The following is a 16010-nucleotide window of genomic DNA, read 5'->3' as shown; positions in this document are numbered from 1 at the left end:
ATGTGTATATATAATATAAATGAAATTTATTTGTTATTCAACAAGTTATTATTAATATAATTAAATGTTAAAGTACATGTAAATACATGTTTGTAAAATTTTAAAGTAATGCACATAAAGTAAATTGACATGTAAAACTCTTATATATTATTCTGCCTATACCTTTCAATTGTTGAATAAAATTTAAAACGCCTGTAGAGTCTATGTATCTAAATAAGAAAGTAGCAACAATTTCATGATTATCGTAAACAGGCAAATCTAGATGGGAACCCGGGTTGTACGTAATGGAGTCAAGAAATGTAATCAAATCTAAATGATAAGATACTGGCTTTAATATTATTATTTTTGTTAAAGTTCCTCCAATATCTAAAGCCCATGTTACTTGATTTTTTAATTTTGAAAAGTTAATATGAACCATAATCAAGTAATACAAATACTTCTTGCAAGTTTATTACATATATTCACAATTTGCCTCTATACACATTGGTTTGAATAGTCAAACTCCTGTTTGAAATATTTGCGTATTTATATACTGTACTTATGCCATTTCATCAAATTTTTCATAGCAAAATACTCATACATTTAATGGAAAAAGCAAACTTAGTGTTTATTTCTCAATCGTTACTTAAAAAAAAAAAAAAGAACAATCCAATTTATTTTATATTAGAGAAATGTGTAAAAAAAAAGTACACTTAAATTAACATTAGTAAAAAAAAAATAATTAGCGAATTTATTAATTCGTGATAATGTCTTTTAACCTTAACTTGCAAACTAGCGAAGATGTACTTCGCTTATATGAAAAGGCATTAGAAGAATCACTTAAAATTGAAGAAGAAAATGGAAAAAAATTTCGACAAAGAAGAACTTTATTATTTGAAATTGGCTATCCGTTAAAGGTGAAATATACAACATAGTAGAATATGCAATATCAGTATGGTCAAAATTTACACGTCGTTGGATCTATTGAATCACTTGGTTATTGGGACGTTCATAAATCGTTCTCTTTGAATTGGACTCCATCACATCTATGGAGAAATACATTAAGTGTTTCAACCGAAGGTATAAAAGCTATAAAATAGTACCAATTTATTATTTTTATATATATTAACTGTGAGCATATATTTATAATTGGCTATAGAGTTATTTTTAGTGTTATATTACCATAAAAAAATACTTAGTATATAAAAATAATACTACTTACATGTCTTTCTACGTCAAATTTAATATTCCTTAACGTTTTTTTTCAAAATATTGTTAAATAATTGGTGGTTAATATTATTTTGCTATCGTAATATTGATGGTTACACATATATATATATATATATATATATATATATATATATATATATATATATATATATATATATATATAATTATATATATATATCAGTCAATTTTTTAATATCCATGTAATCTTATTGTAAATAATAATTATAAATTTGAGTTTTAAAAGAAGTTGCAAGTGTTATTTATTAACATGATTGTGTAGAAAGTATTATGAAGTAATTTATATACACCAATTTATGCTTTTAGATGAAATTATTGAATTTAAGTATGTCATAAAAAATGACAATGGAGATGTAATATGGGAACCAGGCCCAAATCATAGGGTATGTAAAAAATAAAATTCATTATTGTTTCCAAAGGTGAACGTAAATGTTCCAAATATTATAATCCGAACTAATGATGTATGGGGTATCACAAACATTATAGAACCTTCGAGAATTACTGCATAAAGCTGTAATTAATTACATATTTTTATTTTTAAATTAATATTTCTATAGATGAATTACTGGTTTAGTTAAGCTAAATTTAAAAACGCATGGGAGCTCTCATAATCATGTTTCCTTCTCCACCAGCCATAGCTGCTTGTTCCGCTTTGGACTTAGCTGCAGGATGATTTTGTAGTTCCATAGGAACTACGTTATTTGTAGAAATTAATAATTGTTTAAGGTCATAATAGAGACCAGAGTCATCTTCAGTACAAAATGATATAGCCGTTCCTTTTCTTCCTGCACGACCAGTTCTCCCGATACGATGTGTGTAATTTCGAATATCTTTTGGCATGTCAAAGTTGATTACAAGTTGAACGCCTTCTATATCTATACCACGACCGGCAACATCAGTTGCTACTAATATATCCACATTTCCTTTCTTAAACTCATTTAACGACATTTCACGAGTATCTTGAGCTTTACCACCATGCAGCGAAGTTGCACTAATCAAAATATATCAAAACAAAACAGTTGTATTACAATGAATATATCATATGAATGTCTATACATATATATATATATATATATATATATATATATGTTTAGTTATAAGAATGCATATATATAATATATTTATATTTAAAGTTAATAGCTTTATCACTACATATAAGATTTCAACAATTTCATTCATATCTTACTATAATCTAATATAATATATATAATAAAATATACAAATAAGTCTTGTAAATAAGGATACGGCAACTTTAGTTAATGCATATGACTTTTACCTGAATCCCATTTTATATAAAGTCTTAGCTAAAACATCTGCAGCTTTCTTTTGATTAACAAAAACGATGATTGGAGGATCCGCAGTTTCAAGTATTTCTTGCAACCGCTAAAAATTAATGATACAAAAGATTGGTTTTACCTGTCTTTTTCTGCTTTCAGTGATAAATTCTAATCTTTGTTCAATAGCTCTTTTGCCAGCGCCTGGATCTCCTATAGAAATATAGGCGGGAGATCTCAAATATTTTCTGGCTAATCTCTCAACAGCTGCGGGCATGGTTGCGGAAAACATTTGAGTTAATCGAAACTTCCTGTATCCCGCTTTAGTTTCTAACTCTTGCTGCAAGGCTAAGTTCTCATCTAGTGATTTAAAGTTTGTAGAAGGTATTTGATCTAGGATCCAATTTACTACTTCTTCAAAACCCATATCAATCATTCTAAAAATGAGTATATAATAATCATGCATTTTAAATTAAATACCATATATACAAATAATATAATTTATAATTATTTTTGGTTTATATAATTACAAATATGAAGTTTTACCGATCAGCTTCATCTAAAATAACGTAATTACATTGACTTAAGACTGTGTAAGCTCGTTCGAGACAGTCTCGTATACGTCCAGGGGTACCGATAACTATTTCAGCTCTATATCAGCAAATTTTAACGAAGCAAATGTACCCTTTTCGTAATTCGAATGCTTGAGCTTCCGCACTCCTGCCTCCAACAACTGCAACTGCACGGCAGACAATAACTTGAGAAAACTTTTGAACCTCTTCTTCAATTTGAATAGCTAATTCTCTAAATATCAATTAAATTAAAGCATTGATTGATTACCTGGATGGTGCAAGAACTAAAGCATACGGTCCACTTTGACTAGTTTCATCTGTGAGAGCAGGTAAACTACCAACATATGTAACCATAGGCAAAACAAAAGCGGCAGTCTTTCCTGAACTTATTTTTTTGTAAATAATACATTTATGTAATTACCCTGTTTCTGCTATTCCTATTAAATCACGCATTTCAAGTGCTATTGGAATAGCTTGCAATTGAATAGGTGTTGGCTTTTCATACCCTACCTGGAAAAAACTAATGATATGAAATATTGTAAATGTGTTTAACGCATGTTGTATTATGGTAAGCTTAATAATACTTTAAACTGTTCACAATCAAATATTATTCTAATATTATCTTATATATATAATAATATAAGATAATATTATTTTTTTATATCTTATATATTATCTTATATATTATATTATATATTATTACTATAATAATTACTATTACTACTATTATTATTGTTATTTTTAATATATGTTTTCATTATTGAAAAGTTTTATGTTTAATATAAAGTTTAATATCTAACTATCTAAACTATTTTGAAGCAAGCTAGTTTGTTAATTCACCTTTTTAATTGCTTCAATTAAAGCAGGCGGTAAATTTGATTCTTCCCAGCATCGCATAGGAGGGGGAACTCGTCCTCCTTTAATGTAAATCTCATAATCTTCACGAAAAATGCGCCAGTCTCTGTCTTGCATTTCCTCATATTTTTTTTCACACCAGTGCCGTTTACTGGCATTTCCAGTCTATATAAAATATAATGCTCTATATTTCAGTACATCCAAATCTCTTTGTTTTATTAATAATTCTCTATCTGCAATAGCAGTTATTTGTTCGCCCCCAACTTGAGTCCGATGTTTTATCAATTCATCATAAAAATTGTTATATTTTCGTTGTTCTCTAGTCAGTTTTATATAAAAAAAAAAATAACTTACCTAACGTCAATTCCTGCACGGAAACCACGGCCAAATAAGAGTTGAGGCTCAACACGGCTTAAATATAAAGTATTACTGTCGCCACGAGTAGTGTCTTCAATTGAATTCCATTCAAAGTTGAATATATTTCTAAACTTTTCAGACGGTTTTTGTAGCTTTTTGGACTCTTTTTTCAACCCTAGATAATGTTGACGAATTTGCTCTAATAATTTCTCCTAGAAAACTTAGGATGAAAAAACCAATTAATAAATTATTTGTTATTAGCGATAACAACCGTATATATATATATATATATACTTTGGTATACGCTCTTATTCAGATATATGCAAACAATCATAAAATTATTATTTTTATTACATTTTGATTATTCGTTATTTCCGTATTTTTAATGTTTAATAACTTAAGCTTGCTTAAGGTAGATTGTGTAGTTTCGTCATAGGGCAGAAGTTTTTCACATTGAGGTTTTGTTGGCTTGTCACTAACGCTGTAATAAAAACAATACACATAATTTATGTACTGCATATTACACAACTATCTTTTAAAAATTAGCTAGGATATATTTTTGTACGTTATATATATATATAGATGCATAATTATTAATAATTAATAATAGTAATAATAATAATTATCAATATAAATAATAATTAAAAATAATAATTTAAATTATAAATATTATTATTATTAATAATAATAATAATAAATATCTTTAAGCTAAAAATTACTTTTCCGCTTTATCAGTATTGCGAGTGGAGGTGTCTGCATCGCGAAAGGAAATTTTTCGGGTATCTGATTCTAAATATTGTTAAATAGTACTGAATATATTACTTGACGTTGTAGATACACTTTTTGTATTTCCTGAAGTCATCTAAACAATTGCTTATCTAAAGTAAAGAATGTACTTTGGGGTCTTGGGACATGTACTGTTTTCGATGCTTTAAAACAGCTTCTTCTCGTTCCCTTTCAGCTTGCTTCTAAATATTCATTACATTTAATATTTAATTACTAGTTTTTCTTCTTCCTCTTTCACTAATTGTTCTCTTTGTTTTTTTGATAAAAATACAATTCCTGTCTCATTTTGAGGTCTTACGCTAACTTTTTTCTTAGAATTGGTCTCAGATTCCGGTTTTTTCGATACATCGCGTTTTTGACGTTTTGATGTGCTTTTCTCAGGCTGTCGAATAGGTTTTTCAGAGGCATATGAAGATTTGTGCCGATATCTCGAAAACCCGTCATTTGTATATAATGAATCATATTTTGATTTGTCAGAATATGATGTTCGATATGCAGTAGGACCGTAAGAATCTTTACGGTGCGACATTTAATATATTTACTGAATTTTTTAATAAAATTCAAGGTAACAGTTACTATGCCAGATATGCTATTTGTATTTTAGCTTCAAAAAAAGCAGGAATTTGCACCTTTATAGTACTACTCCAAAAAAACAAAGGGGTTTTCTATTTAATATAAACAGTTTATAATATTTCAATAAATTAGTATTTTCACCTTTTTTTTCAAAATTTTTTTATTTTTTTCAAATAAAGTGTTTGTTTTATTATTTGTCTTAATATAGTGCTAGAATAATATGGAATTAGTGTTAGGAATGAAATCAATATATATCTAGGTGACGTGCCTATAAACAGTATCTGTAGCTCAAAAAACGCTACGCTGCGTTTGAAATGAATGACACACAAGAGGACGTGTGCTTATTACGGCCCGGTATGAGCTTTAAGCGTACGGGGAAAGGATTGCCGTTAGATGTTAATGATATGTTTAAAACACAAGAAACACCTGTGAAAAAAAATTCACACACAATGACCTTAACTCCAATAAGACCATTAAATCGTTCTTTCAATGATTACTCGTATACAAAGGATGTTTTTAATACCAATAATTCTTTTATGGAAAATACTTTAAAGGACTTTTCATACAAGCCTTCAAGTATACCAGACCCTCAAAGTGCTGTTTTCCTTAATACTGCTCCTATATCGCAAATATTACGTCCAGATAGTAAAGAAGCTAAAGAAGTCCCAAAGTCCATCAATAACTACAGCTATAGAAATCGTTATCTTGAAAATAGTCCAGAAACAAATTCAGAGTTAAGATCTGTGATACGCATAGGAGCAAATAGTAAAATAAAAAAGAAATCTGATAATAGTAAATCTACGGAATCTGCGAAAATTAGTGAAAATATTGAGCAAAGATATAAATTATTTGAAAACTCCAATTCAGGAGAACTCGATAATACTCAGTCATCTGTGTCCGACTTAACTAATTTTGACCAGCTTAATTCCATATTCAGTCAATGCATATTGCATGATGAAAGGTTTTTAGTTATTGATAAAACTATTCTTTTTCCCGGTGATTATAAAAATGTAACCAAGGTATTCACAAGAAATACCGATCTTTTTGATACGCCTGAAGAGTTAAAGCAAGCTGCACAAAACCAAGTTCCTTTTATCTGTGGGCACGTTGCTAGTAATAATACATAGTCATTTTGTTGCACATCGAAAAAGCGATATAGCTTTTTTGCTAGAGTATTATATTTTTTTATTTTTATAGTTTTTTATTATATCACTGATACAGTCAGGCAGTATAAATTTGTTAGTTTATAATGTATTTAGTATATTATTATTTGTTTTTCAGTGTAAATTACGTTATTTACATATTAACGTAAATTCAATTAAAAAAAAAAATATTCTATATAATTTTAAAGTACAAAATCGATATTTTTGTTCTATACATTATAAATTTGTTAGTTTATATTTATGATTGCATACAGAATCATTAAATGGTTTTTATAGCGCTAATACTTTATTGTAATTTTTTTTTTTTGAAACATTGCTTAATTAATAGTTAGAAATGCCATGCTTTTGATATTATTTATTTTTGCACATAGACCTGAGTTCTTTTTATTGGACTAATGAAAGGATGTTATACATATGGAAATGGTCGAAACCTGAAGAGCCTATCTGTAAGCAAAATGAACATGCATTTATTGTATATAGTAAAGTATGAGCTAGAGTCCACGATAACAGCCATCGGTTCATTGAAAACAGATTCATCCATCAAGTCCAATAGTTGTCTTCCTGAAGAACTAAGAGTAATCATACCACTTATTCACAAATGTGTCATGCATTTGTAAATAAGAATATATATAGGCTTGTATTTAAATTATATAAGCAATAATGTTATCATGTATATTCATCTTTCTATGTTTTCACTACTGCATGTTTTTGAATATATATTTAAATATTGCTTTAATATATATATATATATATATATATATATATATATATATATATATATATATATATATATATTATGTATAGCTGTTATTTGGTGTATTTGACATATACATAATGATTTATGTATTATATTACATGCTTGATGTGTATTTAGACTGCTTCGGAATGGTTACTCATTGCTACGCGAGCCAATATTGTATTATGGCGTGTTCATTGTGATTCTCTTTCAAGTGTTTTAACTGCTGCACCCACTGCTTTTTCTCAGCCTGTTGACGCTGAAGTTACATGTATAGTTAGTCACCAAGCTTCTAAAAAATTTTTCTACGCCGGTAATTTATTGATTCCATCGACTTATATTTTCTAAAAATCTTATACTTCCAATAATATTGTGATATCTTATGCGTTATTTTATAGTCAGACTGATAAATAATTAAACTTAAGTATCAATTTAACAGAAATCCAAAATAATATATATTTCATGCATTTTATTATTTATTTTTTTATTCTCCATTATTTAATATGTGTATACATACTTTGAAATAAGTGTTGTTACAAACACGTATATATTTATTGTAAAAGTTGAAACAGTTCATTATAAGTAGCTGATTAGATCTAGCCCAATATACATATAAGTATATAATTTTTTAAATGTATTATAATAAAGTTAATATTTATGACTGCTAAAATATTTTATATCAAAACAGCATAGATTATTATATAGTCTTATATAATATAATAATAATATATTAATTAGCTATATAATGTTAATATATATTAAAATATATATAACCTTACTTATTATACGAATTCATGTATATTAGCATATTCTCAACCTTAATAACTATTTACAATTAACATTATAGTCAATATTCTTTTTGGTAGATAATTACGGAACTATCAAAGAATTTGTCATCGGCACATCCAGTCAAATCAAAAACTTAAGATTTTCAATTAGTAATAGGATATCTTCATGGAATAATACGCCACATGTGCAAACTCAAACAATTATAGGTTGCTCTACAATCGCTCATGTAAGCAGCTACTTAAATTAATTATAAGATGTTGCTTATATCTTTCTTTTATATTTATATATCACTATATAACTTTTGTAGTATTTAGGTCCATGGGCGGGAGGCAGAAAAGCTATTACAAAATTAGTTGTTGACGAGCATCGTGGTTTACTTTACAGTATCAACGTTGATTCGACAATTGAGGTATTTGGAATTTTCCCTCCTAGTTTTTCCAAAAATGGAGTTGTTGAAAATTATTTACAATTGTTAGGTATCAAACTAAATTGCTTATAAATTTTTTTTTTCAGTGTCTGCGACATTCAATCAAACTGTACTCCAATCTAACGTTATTTTTTCTGGTGCAACTAAACGTATTGAAGAACTCAAGGCTATGCAAAAATTAAAGGTGTGTATATTTGAATAAAGTGTTTGCAATATAATAAATAATAAAACTTACCAAATAAATATTTTTTCATTTTAAATAGACAAAAAATTATTTAATTTTCATTTATTAATTTCTAATATGGATTATATATATTTATTATATTTAAATATAATAAACTTTTTGTAGATTGTAGATTTGAAGCCATTAGGACGACATGAAGGCTTGAATATAATTGCAGTAGCCTTTTTAAATAATGGAACCAGGCTGTATTTAGAAAGCAGGTTTGATACTCCCGTATCTCTTAAAAATATTACTCATACACACAATCCAGAAATGTAAATTTTTGTATTTTTGAAATAATTTTAGATCTAAATTTCAATATTTAAAATCTTTATCTTTGGCAAGCTGGAAATCTCCGCCTAATTCTCATGAGAATTCCAATTTACTATCAGTGTATTACAACAATTATACTTATGTATATGGATATAAAAATTCGCAGTTGTTCATTACTTTAGATGAGAGTAATATTTTAGAAAAGCAATTTAATGAGCCAACTCGTCTTTTATCTGAGCAAGTTCAATATCATGAATGGGCCCAAGAAATACCAACAGACACGTAAAATAACTTTATGTAAAAAATCCAACTAGTTTTATTGCATAATTTGTTTAACACAAAAATTGTTAAATAAAATTATTTCTTAAAGGTTTTATCTATCTGTACTATTTAAACACGTTAAGAATATAAATAGATTCGATAATAATATATTAAATGTCTCATTATTATTAATATTATTATCTCTAACAACAATAAATGTTCAGAAATATTCAACTTCACAAGTTTTATATAATAAATTAATTTATTTATATATATATAATATATATATATATATATATATATATATATAATTAATATTAATATATATTTTCACGTGTATTTAAATACTATGAATATAGCATAATTTCTTTTTATTATACAGACCTGTTTTGGGAATTTTTGAAGAAGCTTTAGACCCTACTTACAAAGAACTGTTAGATGGATACGGCAGTTTACCAGGTCCTTATGATGTTGCGGAAAGATATCACATGTCTCGTATAGCAGAGTTTTACGACTCTTTAAAATCCAAAAACCAGCTAAATGAACCTTCAGCTAGCATTAATGTATTCGAAGAAACTACATCACACATGTTTTACCGTAAAAATAGTTCCGTTTGGTACATTCCCAGATTCGAAAAGTTTCATGCTTCCTCTCGTAATGAATATATGCCATATGTAGCTCCGTCAAAGTTAATAAATTCTAGTAGTACCCAAGTTTTGCCAGGACGTTCTTTTGTTATTTTAACGTATAATAATGTTTACTGCATAAATCAGAACCGTTTATTTGATTTATTGATTCTTACAGCTGATGAAATTCTGTCAATGGATCCTTCCACAAGATCTAATGTAATTCAGTTTATTTTGTCTCCAGAGTCCAAAATTAACTCTACTACTCGAAATTACATTGAACTACTGAATAGTCCTTCCAGTACTTCTTATTCTATTGCAAATCTTTCCCAACTATCACAATTATATACACCAGAGCAAATAATGTCCATGTGCTGGCAAGTATTGACTTATACTCATGGAAGTATCAAGTGGCCTGCTTATACTGAGCAAACAATGCATTCACATATCAAATCCTTTCAAAACTTCATAAAACCAGACCATTTCCAAAATCGCTTGCTAGCGAAAAAGTCTCAAAAAGATCAAAATAACTTGAATTCAGTTCAGTTTTGTTTGGAACTTGTCTTACACTACATTTCTCATTACTCCCTTAAATTATCCTCAGCAAATGATCCCTACTACATTGCACGTAAATCTTAATTACTATTATATTTGCTTCTACTTATACAACTTAAGTATTCTATTAATAACTTTTTATAAATTCTAATAGTTTTAATTTCTTAATACATATGCATAAAATTATTATAATAAACACATATATATATATATATATATATATATATGCAAATATATAAGAAATATATATATATATATATATATATATATATATATATTGTATTTTTGTTAGGAGTAATATAAATACACAAAAAAACACTTTTTTATTAAGAACTGTATATATTATGTGTTTGGTACTATTAACACTGTATTTATTTGACCTTTATTTTTTATAGCTTTAAATGACGTATCAAGTACCTCAGTATATTCTAATCAAATCAAAGGCCTGTTATTATATTTTTCACGCTTACTTCGACCTGTTTGGACACTTCCTATTTTTGAGCCAATATTAATAAGTGACGTTTCTCAAGAAGCTTTATACGAGCTACCCGCACTTTACCGAAAATTTAGTGATAATAAAGATTCTTCCAAGAGAGAAGAAAATGCTTCAGCAAAACCTGAATCCGCTTTAAAAAAAATAAAACGTTTTTTTGGTGGTGAAAAAAAATCTCCAGAAGAGGAAACAGAAAAACAAGTTTATTTAGCTCTAGGATGCCGGTTTCAACCAGCTGAAATAGCTAAATTACAAAAATGGCTGACTCAACTATCGGAAGCAATACACGAAATCGTCAATAGAATACTCCAAAGTGAAAAAAATAATTCTAATAGCAAAAAGTTAAATTGGAATGCTAGATTACAAAATGAAATTTTAATATTGGTAAAAAATTAATTTTCGTTTAATAATTATTAATTAGAGATCCGTTGAGTCTTGCGCTATAGTAGCATCTGAATTATTATTATATGTTTCGTATATTATTTCTATAAAAGAATTCAGAGAATTGCCAGCTTCAGTATTTGATATGTTAGCCCAAGCGTCCCTTCAAGATTTGTAATACTAATAATACAAATACGTGATCAAATACGTTTATTTAATTGTTGAATATAACTGTTATTATATAAGTAATAGTTATTGTATAAGTAACAGTTATTATATAAGTAATAGTGTAGACTTTAAGTACAGTGTATAGTACTCGGTCCTTTAGAGTAATAATTTGTACTGTATCATACTTGGGGCCAAATAGAACATTTTTTATGGATATTAATCTTTAAATATTTATATACAATGTTTAGATATCAATTAACAGTATATTACAGATTAGTTTTGCAGATAGTGAAGCAAATGTTTGTTCTCGAATAATTTATATTGTGATTGTTCAGACTCTTTGTAAAAGACTATCAGCAAGAAATTGTGAAACTATTATCTTTGCATATAATACAGCCAAGTTTTGTTCTTCAAAACTGTCGCCATTTATTCAGGTATATAATAAACACTTGCAGTCAAAATTTGTTCAGACCTGAATTACTAGAATTCCAACTAACTATCCAAACTCTTGTAGCTTTACACCGTCAATTTATTCAGCCTACTTGGAGATTCCAAAATATGTCAGATTTTATTAACCCTGCTTTGAATACAACTGCGGCTTTACAGTAATATCAATATTTCTAATATTAATAACAAATTAGAACTCCCTCTATTCAAACTGCTGTCAAAAAAATACTTACTATTGCATGCCAGCCTGAATCTACCATTGATTTAGAGTATTTGTCTATATCAACTCTCTTATTTGAGTTACAGTTTTTTGAGTAAAAATGATCTTTTTTTTATGAGTTTTTAGAGTATTAGCATTATTTTTATGCCATTTAAGTCAAGCTTTTCTCTCTTCTATCCCAGCGTCAGAACATTCCAAGTTATTTAATGATTTACCTTACACAAAAAACACTTTTTTCACAGAGTGGTAAGTCACAAAACAAAATTTTTGATATTTATTAGCCGTGCACGCTACTATCACATAGTTGAATGTATTTTGGATTATTATTTGAAATCCCACGAGAAATGTAATTTTGTATTCGTTGATTTCATTTTAAATTAGATGATACAGCTCAAGTCTTAGCTGAACGTTTCGTAGTTGTTTGTTTCCATGTACCAGTTGCCAGTTCTAAATCCGAATGGAATACAAAATCTACCAAAAAATTAAGTCGAGAATGGTTTCACAATGTAATTTTAGACTGGATTCATTCTGATGGCAAGCGTAAGATTATTTTAGAGTTGTTATATTCAGTGAAATATGTGTTTAACAAGAAAACATGCTTTTGCATGAAAAAAAAAAAATTATGAGTACTTATACTCTTCTATTATAATTATTAATATTAATTAAGGGGTTTTTTTTGTTTTTATTAACCATGTTATGCTATGTTCATACAAACCTAATATCTTATTAATTTGCTTCAATCAGAAACTTTTCCTATACCTTTGAGCCGTGTAATGTCCCCCGTATATTCCTCATGGGTCAGTGTGCATAAACACGACCTTGGTCCTGAGTCAGCGAATGTACTTTCCGAATTCTTTCTTAGTAACAAGAAATATGACGAAGTACTTTTTTAAGCTAATTTATACAGCTATTAAATATGATAAAGTTAAAATTCATTATTTTTTTTTAGTTTGTCGAGTTCTTTGCGGGAATCGCCAAAAAACATTGGACAGACCCTTCAGAAATTATCAAAAAAAATGAGATTATACCAAACAGCTCTCCCATAACAGATTCCGTAGGACTTGAACGTTTCTTTCACGCTATGGATTTAAAGTTTCATGTTTGTGACGGCTTGAAAATATATTCAAAAGAACATGAAGTACATCGTTTGAGTGCACTACAAAGTTATTGGAACTTTATATTCAAGTATATACAAGCTACACAGCATGGGCTATCTTTGGGATACCGCCAAAGTTATTTACTGCAAGCCCGTACAAGTCTTGAAAGTCTTCTTGGAGAAGTTACAACCATTGAACAAAGAAACTCTTTAAATAAAGCTTTAAAACCTTTACTTCACTTGCTAAATATGGTATAATATTTATTGAATACGATTTATTATTATTATTTTTGTATGTTAATTAGTATTACATATATATATATATATATATATATATATATAATAACGTATGTTTAGTAGTGAATGATTTTATTGGAATAATTGACTGTATTAAATTTATTATAGGTTCAATTACAATTGAGCTTGCTTCGTCAAGCTATGGAATCAGCTGTTTATCTGTTTTTCAGCTCACTTGATATTGCAAAAGAAATCGAAAATACCTTTTCCGAAAACATGACTATTAGACAACAAACTTTAGAGCGTATGCGAAAAAATGACACACAAATTTCTAAGTAATAAATTATACATTATAATAGAATTACAAAATAATAAATATTTGTAAATATACTTTCTTATTAGATATGAATATAAAATTTATATGCTTATAAATGCAGGTATCATCAAATTCAAAATATTCAGTCATTATTTTACATGCTTCAATGGAAACTTTATGACAAACCTGCTGATTTGTTGCAATTAATCAAAGAATTTGCCGAAGCATCAAAAAATCAAGTACTAGTTCCAGGTTTAGACCTTTGCGTTGAACCATCTTTGAAATCTTTACTTCCGAACATGTCAGCTACTGGTTTATCTAAACAGTTTATAATTTATGTACGACTATGAAAAAACATTTTCAAATTTTTTTTCAGTCTGCTATAGCATGTCGCGGAGATCTAGCTTGTTGGTTAAAAGCTCCACAAATATTAAATGATCTAGTAAGATTGCATAAATGGATATGCTTTTTAATAGACAGCAAAATATTTAACAATGCTATTTGTTTGTCGAGTTTCTAGTAATGAAGTTATCGCCTATAGTTCTATATTTGAGGACTTACTTTTATTTGTTCCTGTTATATTAAATGTTCTTCATGAGGCAGCTGCTACTTTTCAAAAAATACTTCCTCCTTCTCCGTCTGAAGTAAGTATCAACTAAAGACAGTGTAGATTATACTGTGAATACATCAATCTATTTAAATATTAATATTAGTTATTATTAATTAATTATTATTAATGGAATACATTGATAATAAAAACATTAATAATAACAATAATAATAGTGCATAATATGTATTTTATCTCAATTGTCCATTCAGATTTCGTATAATTTTTTTGATTGGGAACTTAATTACTGGATGTGGCCACTTATGGTCTTTAAAGATGAGTTAGGAATGGTTGATAGTACAATTTCTTGGAATGAGGAACGTCAAGTTGAGAGTCAACAAAAACTTCCTCTTTTACAAGCTTTAACAGATGCTTATCAACAGATGGTAAACATTAAGAATTATAATAGTTACATCTTTATGTGTGGATTTACATTTTATATATATATATATATATATAATTGAATAGATGTGAATGCTATTATAGGAAATATTATTATAAACACATGCTAGATCTGCATACATAAAATTTAAATGTTTAATAATAACTTAATATTACTAAATAACTGTAACTTCTTACTAAAATTTGTAGTTTGATAATCAAGAAGAAAGAAACTCATTTTATCTCAAAAAGTCGCATCTCTTAGTACTATTATTAGATGTCCAGAATTATTGGATACAACAACTGATATCCATGTGTACCAATCTACCATACATCCATTTATTATCTGAGCGTTTTAATGAAAGTAGATATTCTCGTGAAGAAACATCCAGTGTTGTAAATTGTTTAAATGAAATGTTTCGTGGATCTCCGCACAGAATGCAAAAACTCTGCGTCAAAGCTATAACGCTAGCAAAAGCATGCGATGCAGTTATTAGCCGTACATCTAACTGGTTTTCTCAGCACGAGGAACATATATTGAACACTGCAGATATACAAATCTTGGACATACTTAAACAAATTACTCAAAATTTTTTGAATAATTTGGAACGTCTTGAAAAAATGATGCATTCTGTACACAAATACGTTTCATTACTGGAAAATACTCAGAAATATTCATCTCTTTCACAAAAAATTACCCCTTTACGCAGTAAATTACAAATTGCTTAAACTTTAATATTCACAATCCTTTGTAAACTATAAAAAAAAAGTTTTTATAACTTAAACTTTATTCAAAAATAACTTAATTTTTGTAAAAGCAATTTCTGAAACATTTTATAAGATGGGTGTTAAAAACCCTTACTTGATCTTCTAGAGACAATGTAAGAACCATTTTTACTATTTCATCAACAGTTCTACGTCGGCGAAATACAAACCTAGAATTATTAAAAAAAAAAGTACACTGAAC

At 27.9% G+C, this 16010-nt stretch overlaps 1 protein-coding gene across 1 annotated transcript; it reads right to left on the bottom strand.

Annotated features, from left to right (window-relative positions):
• Nucleotides 1-1812: 1812 nt before the first annotated feature.
• LOC133320766 (uncharacterized) lies at nucleotides 1813-5600 on the bottom strand. Its single transcript, XM_061529356.1, is given in 10 exon segments — nucleotides 1813-2218; nucleotides 2504-2610; nucleotides 2644-2938; nucleotides 3048-3152; nucleotides 3186-3305; nucleotides 3342-3458; nucleotides 3495-3583; nucleotides 3914-4247; nucleotides 4283-4497; nucleotides 5286-5600. Coding segments are annotated over 10 exon segments (2103 nt in total).
• Between the last annotated feature and the right edge of the window lie 10410 nt (nucleotides 5601-16010).

Source organism: Danaus plexippus, unplaced genomic scaffold (assembly GCF_018135715.1).
Source record: "Danaus plexippus unplaced genomic scaffold, MEX_DaPlex mxdp_57, whole genome shotgun sequence".
Lineage (NCBI taxonomy): Eukaryota > Metazoa > Arthropoda > Insecta > Lepidoptera > Nymphalidae > Danaus > Danaus plexippus.
Note: the sequence above shows the minus strand (reverse complement) of the source record. Positions and strands in the feature narration are given on the sequence as shown.